This window comes from Crinia signifera, chromosome 8 (assembly GCF_055691185.1).
Source record: "Crinia signifera chromosome 8, ASM5569118v1, whole genome shotgun sequence".
NCBI classification, from domain to species: Eukaryota; Metazoa; Chordata; class Amphibia; order Anura; family Myobatrachidae; genus Crinia; species Crinia signifera.
The window spans coordinates 60,972,126-60,991,947 of NC_139224.1; the positions used below are offsets into that span (position 1 = coordinate 60,972,126).

A 19,822-nucleotide genomic window follows, 5' to 3' on the forward strand; every position below is an offset into this window, starting at 1 on the left:
TCTTGATAAATGGAAAACAAATATATTTTAAAACACATTTCTTGGGGAGACACAAATAGATACAATTTAGGTACAGTTGACAACCAAGAATTGCAGGCAATGGTTTTGTTCTGACCTTGTTGCGTCACCGACTGTATGTTACTACAAGCCAGGGTTGCCTACCTGGACTTCCCTGGCAAAGTATGATTACCATCACCTGTGGTGAGCTAGGTAATTGATAACAAAGGTGTTTCACCTAGGGATGGCCATCGTTGCCATTGCCATCGATGGTTGCCATCGATGGCAGTTCTGCAACTGGCTATCGATAGTGCTAAATGATGCAATGGATGACCATCGATATTTTTACATATCGATGGTCATCCATTGTGTTTGATTGATTGGCCTGTGGGCCAATCAAAACATGGGGGGCGGGGCTTCATAGGTGTCAGGGGCGAAAAGAAAAAAGAAAAACATTGTTTTGCTGTTCCATCAATAGAGGGAAACCATCTGGTTCTCCCCCATCTATGGCAAAAGTATTCAACATCGGCTATGAACCATTGATGATTTTGAATCATCGATGGTCGATGGCCATCCCTAGTTTCACCACAGGTGATGGCAATCCTACATTACCAGGGAAGCCCAGGAACAGAGCATTTTATCCCTGAAGGAGAGGGTCAGGTAGGCAACCCTGCTACAAGCCCATTTACCAACTGAGTTTTTGCTTTTTAAAACTCATTGGTGCTCCAGCCAATCAGCTTTCAACTGTCTTTTAGGAGCTGATTGGCTGGAGCACCATTTATCATATGCAAAAAGTTTTAAATAGCCAAACCTCGTTGATAAATGGGTGATTTTTACTAATTAATTGATTCCGTTCAGATTTGATGCAGTTTCCTACAACAAATCGTCTCCACATCTGACAGACAGATGACACATGACAGATTAATCTTTCTAACAGCAGAGAGCGCTCTCTGCCGCCCAATGTCTGTGTCCTCTCTCTATGGTAACGTGCCGGCCTCTCTGTCTCCTCTCTATGGTGATGTGCCGGGCGCTTCCGATTACCCAGTTCCTTCCTGCCGGCTGACCCCTGTGTGTTCCCGCACGCTGAGCAGACATGTCCTCCCCTTCCGAGCTAGCTCTGGAGACCTCAATCAGCGAGGCCAGGAACCCGGACACCGAAGAGGAGGAGGAAGATGACGAGGAGGTGAGGTCCGGGTGTTCGTGTGGATGCTCTCTGCGGGCACAGCAATGAGATGTCAGTCAGGTTGCTGTCCCCATTACAGTTATGTCATATTGTCAGGCGGCCTGGCCTTGAGGCAGCTAACTTGCTGGCTGCTCTGCAAATGACTTTGTGTCTGTTTAGCATGCAGCTCATTGTCATGACCCAGTCGTTTCTGTATGGCCTTAATGCATGCTGTGGTTTGTTGTACAGTGCACACATTGGTCCTTTGAGTTGGTGCAGCTGGTCAATATCCAGCTGCATACAGAACTCTAATATTTTGCCATTAGAATGATGCAACAATATGCATTTATATCAGGTCTATGTAAAAACTGGACCCGGACAAGACGCCGGACCGGAAATCAAAATCTGCATTCCAGAGTAGGGGTGTCTTGTCTGGGGGCATACCGATGATAGCTTTCACCAGGGACATGGGGAAGGGGAGATTACAGCCTCTTGTGTGGTCCGGACGGTTCCGGGTTTTTCTACATGCCGGACCATACAGGGAGGCTTTATTCTCCCCCTGGTGACAGGACGCTACAAGCTCCAGAATGTAGAGTTTGATGTCCGGTGCAGGGTCTTGTCTGGGTCCGGTTTATACCCATACCCTTTATACCGCCCACTGCTTTTCCATGTGCAGTCACCACCACTAGTACCAAGACTGACATCTAGCCTATGCTGGGTACGAGAAATCAGTCTGAATAGATGTTCCCCTGGTGTACCCACGATTTAGAATAGGATGCAATGCTGTTTACAGGTCAATGGCACTCCTGCTAAACATTTTTTCACCTGCGCGTGCAGCCTGGATCTGTCCAACTTACACCAAGATGTGCATTGTCCCTACAGTTCATGCACAGTTTAATTTTCTTCCATGTGCTAGGAGAAAGTCTTCACTGTGATAACGTGTTAAATCGCATCCCTTTCTCGTCCTGGGTTTGTAGATTTTTGTACACAGATCTAAGGGGGTAAAATCTGTTATTCCGGCACTACCATACAATTGCTCGCACCCAAAAGTAATGTGTGGCTTATAGGATTGACCCCAGAGTGTTTACGAACTAAAGCTGGCCATACATCAGAACGATTCTAGGCCCGAACGCACAATTTTGACGGATCATTTGATCGACTGTATGCACATCATGAGGTATATAGGTACGATGACAATGCTGGTCAAAAGGTCGCTCCTATGATCTTATGTGGTCACACTCAGATCTTATGTGTTTTTAGCACATATAATCGATTGTTCGTTCTAATGTATGGCCAGCTTAACATCAGTCCCAGCTCGATACGTAATCTAGTTTAATTAATTGAATTTAATTAGAAGACCTTTAGCGTGCCTGTCACTGCTGCACACACAATTTGGGGATTGTGCTGCATTAACTCACTTCTCTGTACAGCTGTTAATTCTTTTCTGCTTAATCAATTTAAAATCTCTTTAAATCTGTGCCTTGTAATGCTGTTAATCTGAGAATTGGGAATATTTATCTAAAGTATTTGATGCTAATCCTTTCATTGTACTGAAAGGAAACTTTATTCCTGCAGAGCAGAGGATGGCAGGGTGTGACTATAAGAAACACTTTTGGGTGTAATGCTGGCCATACACGCTGCGATACGGGCGTGCGTTCGGTGCTTAACTAGCACGCATCACATCGCATTGCCTGTGCATGCGTTGTGCATGCAATGTGATGAAAATGAAGTAAAAAAAAGTATGTGCAAGCACATACTTTTTGTACTGTGTGATGAGGTGCTCCGGGAGCGCGCACCACAAAGCACATAACGCACAGCCCACATCACAGCGTGTATGGGCTGCTTTAGGCAATATTGCTCTCAATTTCTCGCTTTATGCATTATTTATGGTACATTTAGTTAATGTCTAAAATGCAGTTCCTGTTATTAGCCTGACAGTGCCCCCTACCCAACTCTCAACCACAAAATTGGTAATAAAAGAAATAACAGAAGAATGAAATACTGAATTGTTAATTGTATGCTGAGTTTTATCTTTAGGGTTTGGAAAATATGTAACTTTTTGCTTCCCTTTATCTAGCTGGATGAGACACTAACAGAAAGACTTTGGGGCCTGACTGAGATGTTTCCTGACAGTTTACGTAATGCAGCAGGCTTCACATTTGACTACTCCATTTGTGCAGCCAAGAAGTTTTATAGGTAGGTACCTAACTAGATAATAGATTTCAGACACCCATACGGCAAAATCTCCATAAGGAGAAAGCATGTGAACATATGACCCAAATAGGATCTCTCATACCCCTTTCACACCGCACAAATAACCCGAGTCCGACCTGGGTCAGTGTGTGGGGTGAAAGGGTTAATTGAAAAATCCCGGGTTCAGCAACCTGGTAATTTGACCCGGGGTAAATGAAGGGTCTCCAGGCAGAACTAATGCAGTTTTGTCTACCAAGTCAGCTGTACGTTTAAAGCCATTCTTTGCAGGATGGCATTAATCAGAATATATCATATCTGACAATACCTTACTGTATTCATGAGTTTGACTCACCCATTATATGAATAATATATTCTACCTATAGTGCGTCCCATAATGTATTACTTTTTGTGTTCTGGTTGTGGAGCATGTATCAAATATATAATTAAACGTATTGACCTTTCAATCCAACCTTGACTGCTAGTAGTATTTGATAATTACACAATTTCTGCCAGAATTAGTTATTTAATGTCGGTGGATGAACTATGACAAGGTGAGTGGCTCTGTAATACCCCTTTCACACTGAAGCCCTGGTTCTGACACAGGGTACTGAACACAGCCGGAGCTTCTGATATACTTACCCATTTTACAGCGCCACTGGGACCCAGGCCGTCACCACTCACACAGGGTGCTTGGAGGTGGCGTCTTTAAGTTCTCCTGAGCAGCATTTTAATCATGACCCAGGTCTGACATTCACACGGAGCCAGGATCGCTGGGTTGCCTCGGTTCTCTGCGCTGTGTGAAAGGGGTATAACACCAGTAGTGTAAACAGCTTCTGCCACTGTAGTTTGTGGTGACAGTACAGGTACCTTATTTGGTGTCACTTGGGAGTTTGCCATTTGCATGTTGAGTGGAGGAGGAAGAGCTACCTGGTTGATCTTGCCAGTAGCATATGCTGGCCTTCGATATGAAGTTATGCATGTGTAAATACACATGGCCACTACAGTGTGTTTGGATGGCTCATTAAATCACTTATGTTTCTTATAGAGCTACCCAGCCAACTAATTAAATGTTGTTTTACACCATGCTACCAGAGGAAAGCCCTAAGTAAAGTAACATGCACTTTAGATACATTTCTGGTTAGACAAAGATGCCATAAACTTAAAGATTGGTTCAGTCATGAATTGGGAGGAACTCCACTCATAAACTGGTTACCAGGAAAGAGCATAGCTGTAACTCATGCAATCTCCAAAACGTCCACTGATAATTAGGAATAAGCAATTAGGTGTTATTGCATGAGATAGAAGACTTTTGTCTAAAATATAAAATTGTTTTATTTACAAGTTGACATTATGTCCTTGGGTGTTAAGCACTCCATAAAACTGCAATAATTTGACTTTTTTTGTGTGTATTTAGGAGCCCTGCAATTGTATCTCATTGATATTAGTGGTGGTTTCAATGGAAGTTCCATCCTTCTGTATTGGCGTAAGCTCGCTGTAGTTGCAGATGACCATTGCGACTGAAGGTCCCGATGTTTATCTAGAACGGCGATAGCATCGCAGTTTTAGCAATCACCATACAGGGAGTAGGTGGTGTGCACCTCCTCTTGCATTTGTATTGCTAAGGATTGCATACGGGGCCTCATTCAGATCTAGTTGCAGTATTGCTAAATATCACAAGTATTGCGGGCTCATCACTAAACTGTGCGCTTTGCTGTACAGCAAAGCACTCCCACATCACTGGCTGCGTAGCCTAGCTGGCCATGTTTGGACCGATCCCACAAAACTCTTTGCCCGCGCCCCCGCAACGGTCCGATGATGTCCCCCATTGCCACTTCAACTGTGATCGTGAGGCAATCACACTTTACCAGCATGTGCAGATCTCCAGAAATCGTGATCTGCTGTTTTCAGGGATCTGGGTCTGAATCAGGCAACTTGGTAAACTGCAGCTTAGCATATATTATCCGACTTGAATAGTTACCAGTGTCGTGTGTGCAGTTACGTGTATATCACCTATCTATATATGCATGCTTCTAAGTACTGCATTCATATATTGTCTTGTGTTTCTATTGCAGTTTTTCTCGCTCGGCGCTGTGGATAGGAACCACGTCGTTCATGATTCTGGTATTGCCAGTAGTGTTTGAGACAGAGAAATTGCAGATGGAGCAACAGCAGCAGTTACAACAGAGACAGGTGAGAGACTCCAAAATAGAAAAAGAAACTTAATTTATGTCTTCACACCTAGATAACGAAATTGAATGTAATTTATAAGGAGGTTTACATTTGAATGGGGGTGGCTTTCATAATCAAAGGTTGCTATTTTCTTAAATCATGGCTTCAAAATTTATTTATTTTTCTTTAGCACATTTTTATCACTGGTGATGGCTTGTATTTTGAACCCCAGGATAGTTTGAAGTACTTTAGACATCACACCACACAGTTACGCTGACCGTCAGACAGATGATGGTGAAGGAGATGTGTTTTTAATATCAGCTGTTGCCTTTTTATACATAAAGTCACCATTTCTTTACTCCCATAAAGGAGTGTTCATTACAAAAAACATGCATATTCATATACAACACACCCCTTAAGGTGGGGTTAACAATTAAAACTTTGGTTCGACTTGAGTAACGTAAGAATACGTAACATTAATGGTATCTCTTATATCCATTAAAGGAGCGAAGTTCTATAGACTGGGAGTTGCTTCTATATTATGCTGATTCTTGCAGTACGTCTAAGTAGAACATACGTCTTTTGTTTAAACATATGAGGTCTCACATTCCTGTACTATCTTGGTTTACATTAAAGGGGCCCATTTTCAGTAATGTCTAGTTTTTCTAATGGAAACTAGACTTAGAGAGAGATACATTTGAATTTAACTGTTTCAGCAGTCTGAAGAGAGATAGGTACAATAAAATTTAAGCAATACTTAATACTGGCTAGCAAGTCTAATATGATATAAGAAATATATAATGTTAAGTACTATAACGTTATCATTTTCCCTCCTTTTTATAATAATTAAACATTACAATTGAGATTACATTGTTTACATACAGTAGTAAACAAAACATACAAAAAAAATTATTATAAATGTAAGAAAAAACTCATAGTGGTCGGACATCTTACAATACAAACTGCCTAACTATGCTAAGGATTAGTCACATCAGATGGTTCTAGTGGGTTATCGCCCTGAGAACAAGGTAGCTTCTCCCCATTGTCAGAGGGCAACTGGCCGTTCGCTCACATCCATCGGAATAGACTGATCCTCTGCTTTCTGTGTCCGTCCAGATATGAGTTGTTTGAACTTGGTTGTAGTTATTGCAGACTGGCACTGTTTCAAACAGACAGAGAAAACACACATCAATATCTTGACAACAATATAAACCAGTATGCATAATCCTATAATTTTTAGGCTGAACATGAGAATTCCCATAAACCATCCACTGATTCCCGAAAACCATGTGGATGGATTCAAGAATGATAGCCAGCCCCAATTTCCTCCTAGAGTGTCAGGTGTATTATGCTCAGTGGCATAAATCCGTTTTTCCTCTTCTATCTCTTGTATATGTTTTTCTATTGTCTCTTGAGCATTGTCAGTCTCATTGGTAATAAATGTACAACACAATATTCCTGTCTGAGTATATAAGGTCATACAATAGCCTCCTGTCTGTGCCGTTAAATGGTCCAGAACTAATCTGTGTTGTAACTGTTCTTTTTATTACCTCTTGGATTTTTCTACCTACATATCTGAAGGTGTTATCATATATTTCAGTAATGTTATCTAATAACATTGCAAGTGATTCAACTCTATAATATGATTTTGACTCAAATAGGTCCAAAAATCCCATTCTCTCATGCCAGGGTGTGTAGATTAGCTTTCTTGCCTTTTTCCCTGCTTCTTTTATTTCCCTTAGTGCAGGTTTATCATCATATGGTGTTTGAGGGGGAAATCTTTTTAATTATTAAAGCCAAGTATGGTTTCACTTTGTTTTTTTCTTAAAATCAATGCAAAAAGATACATTTGGGGTAATTAGGTGTGCTAGCAGTTTAGGGGATTCCTTGCGTAAGTATTGGCTTACTGATGCTTTGAATGGTTCGCTATCTGCACGGTTATCTTCAAATAGTGCCCATTCTTCATATGTGATGGGAATAAATGTCCACTCTCCTCCTCCTGAGGTAGGACCTTGAGAGCAGATCCAACAGTTTGTAGTGTTAAGGGCATTCCCTACCAAATTATGTAATTGCAACAACATATTTCGGTTTTCTCCAGTAGGGGCCTTACACCATTCTATACATGTCTCCTCAGGTGACTGTTTACAATACTCACAAATACACCTTGAGATGTGTAGTAAATTTCTACATTCATGATCAGGGTTTGCTACTTCCCTTTTTCTCACATAATGTGGTCTGGGATAGACTATGGAGGTGCTTTGTACTGTACTGTTGTTATTAGCATAATCTGGTACCTCTAGTACTGTACATAACCATATTATTGCCACTATTGTGGTTGCCAAACACATAATACATCCCCATAGACTTTTATCTGATTTGGGCCCCAATAACATTTCAGCAAACTGCATCATCAAACTTAACTCGTAATTGATTACAATGGGATGAGTGTATCCCTTCCTTCTAGCTTCACTGATGTTGGTGTAGTCAGTAGAACCTGGAATGGACCATCAAATCTGGGCTCAAGTGATTTCCGAACGTGTCTTTTGAGATATACCCAATCTCCTGGCTGGAGATGATGAGGATTGTTCTCTACTGTAGAATCTGTGTCTTTTTCCTACTGGCTGGGCTTTTGCTGCTCTCTTAGCTTCTGCATCTGCAAGAGTGTTTCCTCTTGTTTCTTTTGTTTGATTCTTTGTGTGTGCTTGAATCTTGATGATGGCAACTTTGTATGGCTTCATTAATGCTTGAAAAAGTTTTATTTTTAATGAGGTCAGCATGTTGTATCTGTTTACCTGTAACTGTTTTAAATGTCTCTGCTTTTTCCAGATCAACACATAGTCCATTGTCACTCTCCAGCTGTATCTGGAATCTGTATAAATGGTCGCTGTTGTATGCTCTGCGTGCTCCAATGCTTTAGTAAGGGCCACAAGTTCAGCTGCTTGTGCTGATAAGTGTGCTGGTAGGGCTCCAGAAGTTACTACTTCAGTGTCGGTAGTGACGGCATATCCAGTGTAGGGTGTGCCATTTTCATAGTACCTGGACCCATCAACATATAGTTCGTAATGAGCATTGGGTATGGGCATATCTTGGACGTGTGGCAATGTCTGGGTTTCTTGTTCCATCAAAGCAAGACAGTCATGAGAAAAATTTTGAGTACAAGTATTTTCATCTTTTTCCTCACCGTCACCTTCTGCATCTACTTCCATTCTCTGGGCTGTTGTAGACGATACTGTGCTGACAGAAGGTGCTTGTTCCCTCATTCTTTCTCATTCTCCCTCCTTTTGAACATTTGATGTTCATACTCCTTCTGTTCTGGCAACAGGGCGGGGAGAAGCGTTGCTGGATTTAGAGTGAGACACCTCTTGATTGTCACATTGGGTGCGCTCAATAGGGACACTTCGTACTTGGTGAGTCTAGCTGCTGAAAGATGTTTGGTTCTTGCTTGTTGTAGGATTTCTGTTACAGCATGTGGTACTTGTATGGTTAGTTCATGATTAAGAACAATGTCTATGCACTTATCCTTCAATACAGCAGCCGCTGCTACAGCTTTAATACATGTAGGTGATCCTTGAATGATATTGTCAAGCCTGCTGGAATAGTAAGCAGGAGGTCTTTGTCTTGTTCCGTGGCTTTGTTGTTAACACTCCCAAAGCATGTCCTTTTTCCTTGTGGCAATACACGGTAAAAGGTTTAGAATAGTCTGGTAGGCCTAGGGCAGTTGAAGAGGCAATGGCCAACTTTAATTGCTGAACTGCTTGAGCCATTTCTTCATCTGTTGGATGTGGACCATCTGTTTTGATTGCATTGTATAATGTTTGCATGTAAACTGATGCAAGAGGTATCCAGTCCCTGCAGTAGCCCACCAGGCCTAGAAATGACCTGACTTGTTTAACAGTCTTTGGTATTTTAGCTTGTAGTATTAGCTTCTTCCTGTCTTTTGTCAGGTGTTTGATGCCTTGAGAGATACAATGTCCAAGGAAGACAACTTTTTGCTTACAGAGCTGTAGTTTTTCTTTTAAAACAGAGACACTGTTTCTTGCTGGCACTTGTCTTGAGTTGTTGTAGTTAACAAGAGGTCATCGACATACTGGATAAGCTGAGTTTCTTCTGAGTAAACGGGTCTCCAAGCCTGGAGAACCAGTGACATTGCTTCAGAGTAGTCACTGGGGCTAGTGGCGCCCCCTTGAGGCAATCTTGTCCAGCAGTATTGTTTGCCATCATGTGTAAAAGCTAACAGTTCTTGAGAGTCTTTAGTGATAGGCATATCATTTGCCAAATCGGTCACCGTAAAACAGGCCCCTGATGGTGGGATCTGATTCAGCAAGGTGTATGGATTAGGCACAATGGGACAATTAATTAACAGTCTCTTGTTGACCTCTCTTAGATCATGAATTATTCGTAAAACAAAGGCGTCGACCATTCGGATCTATATTGAACAAGGATGCCGGAATGTAGATAAGCTTGTAGTTGCTTGGTGATGGCGACTCTTTGATCAGGATTCAATGGATTTTGCTTTACGGATACTGCCACTGCTCCTGACTTTAGTTGCAGTTGGACAGGTTGTACGTTCAGCTTGCCAGTGTCTATCTTCCCCTTAGACCACAGCTTGTCCGGTACTTGGGATGTGATCCAGTCTGGGAGGATATCTTCAGCAGAATCTGTAATAGATGATTGGGAGAGAAACGCATACAGCCTCTATTTGAGGTAGTAAGTCCTTGGATATATTGGATTTATATTTGATACAAAGTAGCAGTGGAGACTGTAAGGTGATAAGAGAGAAACTGCCTATACCCACAAATGACACAAAACAGACTATAAAGTCCACTAATGAGCACACAAGCTACACTTGTGCAGCCTAACAGAACACTTAAACTATAGATCCATAGGAGCAACTGTGCTCACAGATACAAGAACGATTGAATAAGGTAAAACCCCAAAAATTAATGCAAAACCTAGAAAACTAATCCGGAGAGACCATACAAACTAAACACAGAACATAAAATTTCTAACGAAATATCCAAAACAGGAATGAGCCACTCTGTGGCTTGCAACAATGTTCCAGTAAAGTATCATTGTTCATATTAGGCTATGAAAGATAACATAGTCACATATGAACAACAAAAGGAACTGTGTTTATCTTAGCACTACATTTTTTTAACGAAAAACTTAATTTCCAAATAATGTCATAGTAAAGAAGTATAACATTCCCTTCAAATACTAAGTTCTTATTAAATGCACACATGTGTTTGAGTATGTGTGCATGTACCCACATATTTTCTTACTTTAAGGAAAAATTCAAGTAGTAATACCCAATGAAAAATAAGAAATATCTGATATGCAAAAAAATACACTTAATTGTACTGAAGTTTGCTATGATTCTATAAAAGAAAGAACAGCAAATAGCAGTCAGCTCGTATCTTTAACCTTCTACTAAGGAGACAAAGAACAAATGTTACTGTCACATAATTGTTTTAAAAAACAAATAAAACATACAACTTAAATACTGATCAGATTTCTAAAATAAAAATAAAAAACAATTTTAAAGTTAGTGCATTCAATCCTAAAAAATGATTCTTTTAGCTAGCGTACTACAATAGCAGCTGTTGTCGACGTCCTATGCATTGAATATAAAAAGACATTCACTGTTACATACTGCAGCTACGTAACCTTTCGTGACCTTTGGCTGTCATGCAGTCAGTTAAATCCTTAACGTGCTTAAATGTTAAATACTGAATGTTCATATACACTTTAGTATTAAAATTCACCAAATGCAAAGATCATAATTGCATACATATGAATTTGAAATGTACACTAAACATTACACACATGTAATGTCACAAACTTGATGATTTTAGTTCATTACTTTGAACACAAAACTGTACATTTGATTCTGCTCATTGGTAATATAGGGAAAATTTAAAATATTTATTTATTCTCCTGGCCAGGATATTTTCCAAAATTACCAACTTACAGACTTTCAAACATAAAGTTTTTTTTTTTTTTTTTTTTTTTCTCAGATCAGTTATTTGATCTGGGCACATATTTATTTATTCCTAGGATTTTTAAATAAAAAACAAAACTTTAATTTCTTCTTATAGTTACTTTGGTTGCCATTATTTTTATCTGGATTTTTATACTGTCTGTCTTTGTTTACGATACTTATTTTTATTCTTAATTGCTTGCGTGTCCTAGCCTCAGATAACCCATCTTTGGGTGGACTTTAGTTATAATCTTTTAGCCTTATTACAGTTCTTACTTCTGGGTCACATGAAAAACAAAGAAACCTCTGACCCTACCCAATTCCCACAATTAGGACATTTTGTGCCTCCTTCTGGTATACAAAACACACATAATGGACACTTCCTCTGTGGACAATACTTTTCAATTTTAAGGGCCTGCAAATCTGAAGTTGGATACAATTCCTCAGTCCCTATGCCTGACCTGGCTATACCAGTTGTATTTCTACCTGCTGCTGTAATTGTGGTTTTGGGTGTGGTGGCCCCTGCTGCGAACAAGTCTAGTTCTTCTATGTTCGGCCCCTAACTGCCTGGGGTTGCTCAATTACCTGTGGTGGTTGGTGTACAAATGGTGCATTATCTACCTGATTATCTACTTGTGGTGGTGCATTATGTCCTGGCAAGTGATTACAACTCCCTAACTTTTCTTTTCTCATCATCTAATTCTTGTGACACTGTAAGCCATATATTAACTGTATCTATATAACCTTTTTTCTGTAGCCAATGAGCGTTCGTCACTTGAAATTGCTTCCATGCGACAGGATTTAAAATTTCATCCTTAGAAAAATTAGCCCTTCTTAAAATCAAACCGATCGATTTGATCGATTTCTTACCTTCCCTTTCTGCCACAACCTCTAGGGGAGCGCTCCATTATCCTTCCACCGTTCACTCCCATTGGATTAATTACTTCCTCTGGGTGTGGCCTATATCCACGTGCGTAAAGCGGTGTGTAATGTTGTGCAGAAAGGTATACTGTGCCCTATTGGCTGAAGTTTAATATAGATGCGGCTTTCAGTTCCCTGTATTCAATCTAAGTCAAAATATCATAACCACCTATCAGGACAATAATATAACACCACTTTCATAACCTGGGCAGGCAAGTTGTTCTGAGCACTTTAAATATGATCTAGAGCATGTTGTGTCCTTAATGCAAAGTGCTGATGTTGTCTATTTCTGTTTAAGCACTTCCTCCACTGCTTATAACAATTGCTAAAGTGTGGGTTTGTTTGATCACTTAACAAAGTCTGCACACTGTCAATATCAATTTCTTCATTTGTACTTTAAAATGTGCTTGTGGTTTTACTGCAAGCACTTTTGGTTCTCTATATTGCAGGCCAGGTAAAATAAATTCTAGAACTATGCTGCATTTACATTCTGAACATGTTCCATGTGATACATTATGAGACATGATTACATAAACACAAGACACTATATCATAAGGGCTTTTTCAAGATGAAATTGACCAGGTAATCACCAAAGAGACAGTTCCTAGCCTTTATAAGAGGCTACAAAGTAGAAATATCTTTGGTGGTCCCAGGTCTGTCTTGATTTATATACACCTTACGCTTATTGATGTTTAAATGACACATAGACAGACAATCAGGCAACACTTAACATGTACGTAAAACACACTTAGTTTCATAAGGGCTGTATCCTAATTTGTTCAAACTGACTGCCAGGGTCAGTCTTTGATGAAAGCCAGGTCCTGCCTATTACAGCTTCTATCAAAGTCTTAACAGTCTTGTGAACACTGTTACACCTTATGACTTATATTGTGTTTACCAGACAAACAGACAAACAAACAAATACGCTTTAGATCTTTTCAACTGAGCGTTAACCAGAAGTAATACTCAGTGTTTATCGATCATCAGTCACGCCTCGTGAAGATGGCGTCCAGTCATCCAACATAAAACATACAGTTACTGACACACAGTAGACACACATAGTTACAATGACAATACAAACACAGTACAAGAATATTACAGCTATACTTAATGTTGTGTGATATCGAAGTACTTCTGGTTCTATAATAATGAAGTCTACAAGGAAGAACTGAAATGTACATTTACACTCTGCTTACTACATATCTGAGCGAGCAAAGCAGTCTTATAATTAAAAACAGATTATACTCACTCAGATATGTAACGTAGCTTCAGCAGAGAACAATACACAGTTCTATTCCTTCAAATTTTCAATCCCGAACGAGATCCCCAAATGATGGCTTGTATTTTGAACCCCAGGATAGTTTGAAGTACTTTAGACATCACACCACACAGTTACGCTGACCGTCAGACAGATGATGGTGAAGGAGATGTGTTTTTAATATCAGCTGTTGCCTTTTTATACATAAAGTCACCATTTCTTTACTCCCATAAAGGAGTGTTCATTACAAAAAACATGCATATTCATATACAACACACCCCTTAAGGTGGGGTTAACAATTAAAACTTTGGTTTGACTTGAGTAACGTAAGAATACGTAACATTAATGGTATCTCTTATATCCATTAAAGGAGCGAAGTTCTATAGACTGGGAGTTGCTTCTATATTATGCTGATTCTTGCAGTACGTCTAAGTAGAACATACGTCTTTTGTTTAAACATATGAGGTCTCACATTCCTGTACTATCTTGGTTTACATTAAAGGGGCCCATTTTCAGTAATGTCTAGTTTTTCTAATGGAAACTAGACTTAGAGAGAGATACATTTGAATTTAACTGTTTCAGCAGTCTGAAGAGAGATAGGTACAATAAAATTTAAGCAATACTTAATACTGGCTAGCAAGTCTAATATGATATAAGAAATATATAATGTTAAGTACTATAACGTTATCACTGGCCAGGACGAAAAGTATTTTTATCGTCTCATAAGTAGTCCTCCCCTTGCTATAGCTGTCATTTTCACCAATATTCTACTAATGGTGGACAGTGCTAAGTTGGAGCCAAACAAAACGCCTAACGTTCAAATTCAAAATCTCTTGTTCTCAGAGACCATGCAACGTTCCTCAGTTTCCCTTTTATGCTTTCTGGCAAAAACTAGTCACTTTCTCACCTGCTTGCTTTGTTTTGAAGAACAACATTTTCTAGAAAATTGTGTTCTGACAATTCTATAAGATGAACAAAATGACAGTATTTCAGAGGATATAGATTATGCAAATGTTTCTTTTGCCTCCGGATGCTCATCGCTTTTTGTGCTCTCGGCACAGATAAACCCATTTAAAGTATTGGGCACAACAAAGCCGATCTATACACTTGATTGGAGCAACATACAGTTTGCTCCATCAGGCATAGGTCATCATAAAATAATTGAATTCTGCTTAGAAATAATTTTGTAGCCTTCACCTAAGTGGTGCTTTTTATTATTCATTCCTGGCTTAAAGGTTATATGAGAAAAAAAAAAAAAAAAAAATGATACATAAAATATACCTTTTAATCTTGTATTAATTAAAACCGTTTTACGTGAAAATATAGACCACAAATAAACATTAGACAAACATTGACCAGTAAAAGTGAGAGGCACGTTTTGTGTGAATAGTTAATTACGTTTTGTGTGAGGGTGTTAATTACACAGAATGATTCAGTACCCCAGTACTATTTGCACAAATAATAGGTGCTGTCAAATTCCTCTATCATTAATTGATCCACTATTTTTATTGTAGAGGTGCACTAATAAACAACGGAAACAGAGCAGCACATATACTGTATGCGGACTGCCAAAACAGCCTATTTAACAAACAGCCCATCTGTAAACCTGCCAAATAAGAACAGCATATTAATACAGATCAAGGAAATCAACTCTTCTTAGGACTGTATAACCCAATTGGAAATAGAGCGCATATATGCGGACTGCCAAAACAGTCTATTCAACAAACAGCCCATCTGTAAATCCAGCAATACATATCAGCTCACCAATGAAATTCTCACCTTGACGCACCACTTGCCAACCCCGATACCCCTTGGCCTATACAGCTGCCCAAGCAGTTTATCTGCGAATAAAACAGCAACATATACCAGTGCGCCGAAGAGACTCTTTGATATATCACTTGTTAATTCATTTAATCCAAATACCCTCTGGTCACACAGCTGCCAAAGCAGTTTATCTGCAAATAAAGCAGCACACCTTAGGGATCTCTACAAGTGCCACACGAGTGGGTGACACACTTAGTCACACGGCTGCCATAGCAGTGTATCTGCAAATAGAGCAGCATGTCACCAATGTGTAGAGTGTACACAGTCGCATAACTATTAGTGCACCTCTACAATAAAAATAGTGGATCAATTAATGATAGAGGAATTTGACAGCACCTATTATTTGTACAAATAGTACTGGGGTACTGAATCATTCTGTGTAATTAACACCCTCAATTATTCACACAAAACGTGCCTCTCACTTTTACTGCTCAGTGTCTGTCTAATGTTTGTTTGTGGTCTATATTTTCACGTAAAACGGTTTTAATTAATACAAGATTAAAAGGTATATTTTATGTATCATTTTCTTTTTTCTCTTTAAGTGCGCCAGCAAAAAAGACAATCCTTTTTCTGTCTTTTCTCCTTGTATTGATTTATTGTCTTTGGCAGCACCCCCAATTCCAGTTATACCGTAATTTAACCCAGAAACTGATATTTGGGGATCAAAGAACGGACCTCTATACCTCTGGTGCAGAAGCATTCCCAAATCCCTTTCCCTTCAAATTAAAGGTTATATGGTCTTCATGATGAAGCTGTAGTTTAGGAATGTGCTAAGCATATCAGTCACTCACATTAATTCTTAAAATATTTGAAAAGCTTTCATTGCACAAATGTGAAATACAATAAATAGTAACTGAAATACATAAAGGGGATGCATACTTCTACCCCTTGAGTGGCAAGTGAATTTGTTAAAATTGGGTGTGAAAATTTGTCAAACAAACGTTTTTATTCGTCATAATGACCTGTAATGGTTCCCTAAAGGTGCCCATACACGCTGCGATTATCGCATGCGTTAAAGTACAAAAAGCATCGCATGTGCGATAATCGCACCGTGTAGCTGCGGGGATGCGATGTGCGTCCCCACAGGTACAATATTGTAAAGCACAAAAAGTATCTGCAGGCAGTACTTTTTGTGCTTCATTGCATCGCATCAGTACATGCGATGCCCATTAGTACTTAAAAAAAAAAGTGGCTAAAATCGCATCTCATTGCATCGCACCCGCAAAGTACAGTACATCGCATCGCATCTCCCTACAAGTGCCAAAATCGCAGGGCAGAAATAAAGTACAAAACGCACAGCACACATACCGGTGCGTGTATGGGCACCTTTATGTAGGAAATATAATATCGCATGCGATTTGCATAAGATTCGATATGCGATTTATTACCTGTTCATAACCCCACTATCCAAAATCAACTCCAACTTAACAACCCCACTATCCGTAGTGGATAGTTGGGTTGTGAACAGGTACTAAATCACATCGCACATGGAATCGTATGCAAATCGCATGCGATATATCTGCCGCCGTGAAACTAGACAAGTACCATATAATCCTTTTATTTTATTTTAATTTTTTTACCCATCCTATTTTTTTATTATTTATATAACAAATGTGAGCAACGCTGGCATTTTTAGCCAATATTTTGCATCTTACAGAGGTTGCCATTTTTAGATGTTCCTCAGTAGTGAGAATTCCTCTGCGTATGTGTATTTATGGGTTCTGTGGAATATATATGCAAAGAAGAAGCTCCTTCATCTCTAGGCTGCTGACATTTTGGGGGAAATTTACTAAAGGAAATTTGTAAAAAAAAATAGGTGTATTTGTATCCAGAAATACACTTATTTTTGACATTTACTATCCCGAAAATACGGCAATTTGTATTCGTATTGATGTGCTATCAATACGAATTGCTGTATTTTCGGGATAGTAAATGTCAATAATAAGTGTATTTCTGTATACAAATACACCTATTTTTTACAAATTTTCTTTAGTAAATTTCCCCCTTTATCTGCAATCCACTTGCAACAGCTGAGGGATACTGAGGTTGCATGTGAATCTGTATAGTAAATCCAATGTATCTTCATCATGACGTGCTTGCTAAGGAACTTTTTTTTTTTTTTTTATATAATTTTTGCATCCATTTCTCTTTCCACTACATAGATACTCCTAGGACCATCTACAGGAATGTCTGGTTCCCTTGCTCCACTCCCTGGGAAAGTATAGATTCTACAGTCATGAAGTCTTTGTTTCCTTTTTTTTTTTGATGACTGGGAGAACAGGAAATTGGAAGCCACCCGCCTCTCTCTGTGCTCTGAGTGATCCCTCTCCAGTCCCAGCATGGAATGCCACCATCTGAAGGAATGGGAACATGGGCAGTACTTGGTCCTGTCGGTTGGTTTATAGCACTCTGTTCCCAGGCAAAGTTCTGGTGCACTCCCAACATTCATTCCATTGCCACAGCGAGAAAGACATTGGTACACCTGTTTATTGAAGATTGTATGTCTGTGTGTGTATCATATGCAGGTGCCTTTTCATTGCTTTAAGGTTTAAATAAATATTTTAGTTTTTGCCTCACAAGGTATTGACTTATTTTGGACCTTAATCATTGATCTGTTTATTAGCGTAAGTGTAAAGCTTGAAGTTTAAAGAGCTTTCTGCTGTTTGACTGGAAATGTTGCTGTTCTTCTCTGTAAAGAAATAGTGCACTAGGCTGACCAACAACTGGAGCCAAGTGTAGTCATATTACCTCTTCAGAAGAAATGCCTGCATGACTGCTTCTGTCTAGTATAAAAGTTTTGGGGGAGGGGGTCTCTTATCTTGTGCCACTATTGAAAATCTAATTATCTTCCTATAGGGTTCATATAATTAATCTGGTTAAATATTTCTCATTCCATTACATCCAGTGTAGTGTAGTTTATTTTTTCTTTTTTTAGCTCCGTGCATGGAGACACACAGTAGAGATGCGCTCCTGGTTCACATTTTTAATTGTATAGCTATAATATCTTTCAGACTAAAGGGCTTTTTTTGCTGAACTTTCAAGCTCTTTTGTGTCTCCTGTTTTATTTTCAAAATATTAAATCTTCGAGGATAAAACTCTTTTTTTTTTATTGTATTTATTGCTCAATGATGTGTTTTGAAAGATCCACAGGTGAGCTAATTATTTCACTTGATTGCATGAGGAGACATGCAAAACCTGTAACGTGTGGTGTCCTGAGGACTGACTTTGAGAACCTGTGTCCTAAGCAAAGCCTTAAACTCCAAGACAAACTGTCTAGTGCAGGACTGGGCAACACCGGCCCTCCAGATGTTAATGAACTACACATCCCAGGATGCTTTGCATTAGTTTTGCTATGTGGCCATGCTGAAACTGATGCAAGGCATGCTGGGATGTGTAGTTCATCAACATCTGGAGGGCCGGTGTTGCCCAGCCCTGGTCTAGTGCATAGGTTTCCAAACACGGTCCTCAAGGCACCCCAACGGTCCAGGTATTAAGTATCTCCATGCTTGGCCACAGGTGACTTAATTAGGAACTCAGGATGATTTAATCATCTGTGCTGAGCCATAGATATACCTAAAACCTGGACCGTTGGGGTGCCTTGAGGACCGCTTTTGGGAACCTCTGGTCTAGAGCATACACCATGATAGGATAATGTTCAGTGACCTCACCCAACCCTGCTCAGAACATGCAATCATTGGCTGGATGTTTATCTCTCTTTATCACCCTTGCATTTATCTCTTGTTAAGGCTTCATACATCTGCCCCATTGAGTTGTATATTTTTTGTTGAGGGTGTTACAGATAGTAAATGATCAGTGCAGATACAGTGTGGATGGAAAGTAATGTGCAAAAAGAAGCCAAGGAAAGATGGAAAAACCTCCAAAAGGCATCAAATTACAGATAAGAAATTCTTATAACATGTCAAAAAAATGTTTGATTTTATTTCCATCATTTACACTTTAAAAATAACAGAAAACAAAAAATGGCGTCTGCAAAAGTTTGGTCACCCTGCAGAGTTAACACCTTGTACTTCCCCCTTTGGCAAGTATCACAGCTTGTAAACGCTTTTTTTGTAGCCAGCCAAGAGTCTTTCAATTCTTGTTTGAGGTATCTTCGTCCATTCTTTCTTACAAAAGTCTTCCAGTTCTTTGAGATTCCTGGGCTGTCTGTGACGCACTGCTCTTTTAAGGTCTATCCATAGATTTTCAGTTATGTTGAGGTCAGGAGATTGATGACCATGGCAAAACCTTCAGTTTACGCCTCTTGATGCGATCCACTGTGGATTTTGAGGTGTATTTAGGATCATTATCCATTTGTAGA

The 19,822-nt window shown here is 39.5% G+C and overlaps 1 protein-coding gene across 1 annotated transcript; it reads left to right on the plus strand.

The window, feature by feature from the left end:
* Positions 1 to 907: 907 nt before the first annotated feature.
* On the plus strand, positions 908 to 18,083 carry TOMM22 (translocase of outer mitochondrial membrane 22). Its single transcript, XM_083156540.1, has 4 exons — positions 908 to 1,180; positions 3,237 to 3,355; positions 5,425 to 5,542; positions 17,667 to 18,083. Exons 1-4 carry the CDS (start codon positions 1,091 to 1,093, stop codon positions 17,727 to 17,729), a joined length of 390 nt encoding a protein of 129 aa, XP_083012666.1. The 5' UTR covers positions 908 to 1,090; the 3' UTR covers positions 17,730 to 18,083.
* The last annotated feature ends 1,739 nt before the right edge of the window (positions 18,084 to 19,822 follow it).

What these genes read in the sequence shown, in the direction of transcription:
- TOMM22 (XM_083156540.1), top strand. Translation starts at nt 1,091, where the DNA reads ATGTCCTCCCCTTCCGAGCTAGCTCTGGAGACCTCAATCAGCGAGGCC. An exon ending in AGGAGGAAGATGACGAGGAG is followed by an intron (nt 1,181 to 3,236) that starts GTGAGGTCCGGG and finishes CCCTTTATCTAG; the next exon opens with CTGGATGAGACACTAACAGA. An exon ending in GCAGCCAAGAAGTTTTATAG is followed by an intron (nt 3,356 to 5,424) that starts GTAGGTACCTAA and finishes TTTCTATTGCAG; the next exon opens with TTTTTCTCGCTCGGCGCTGT.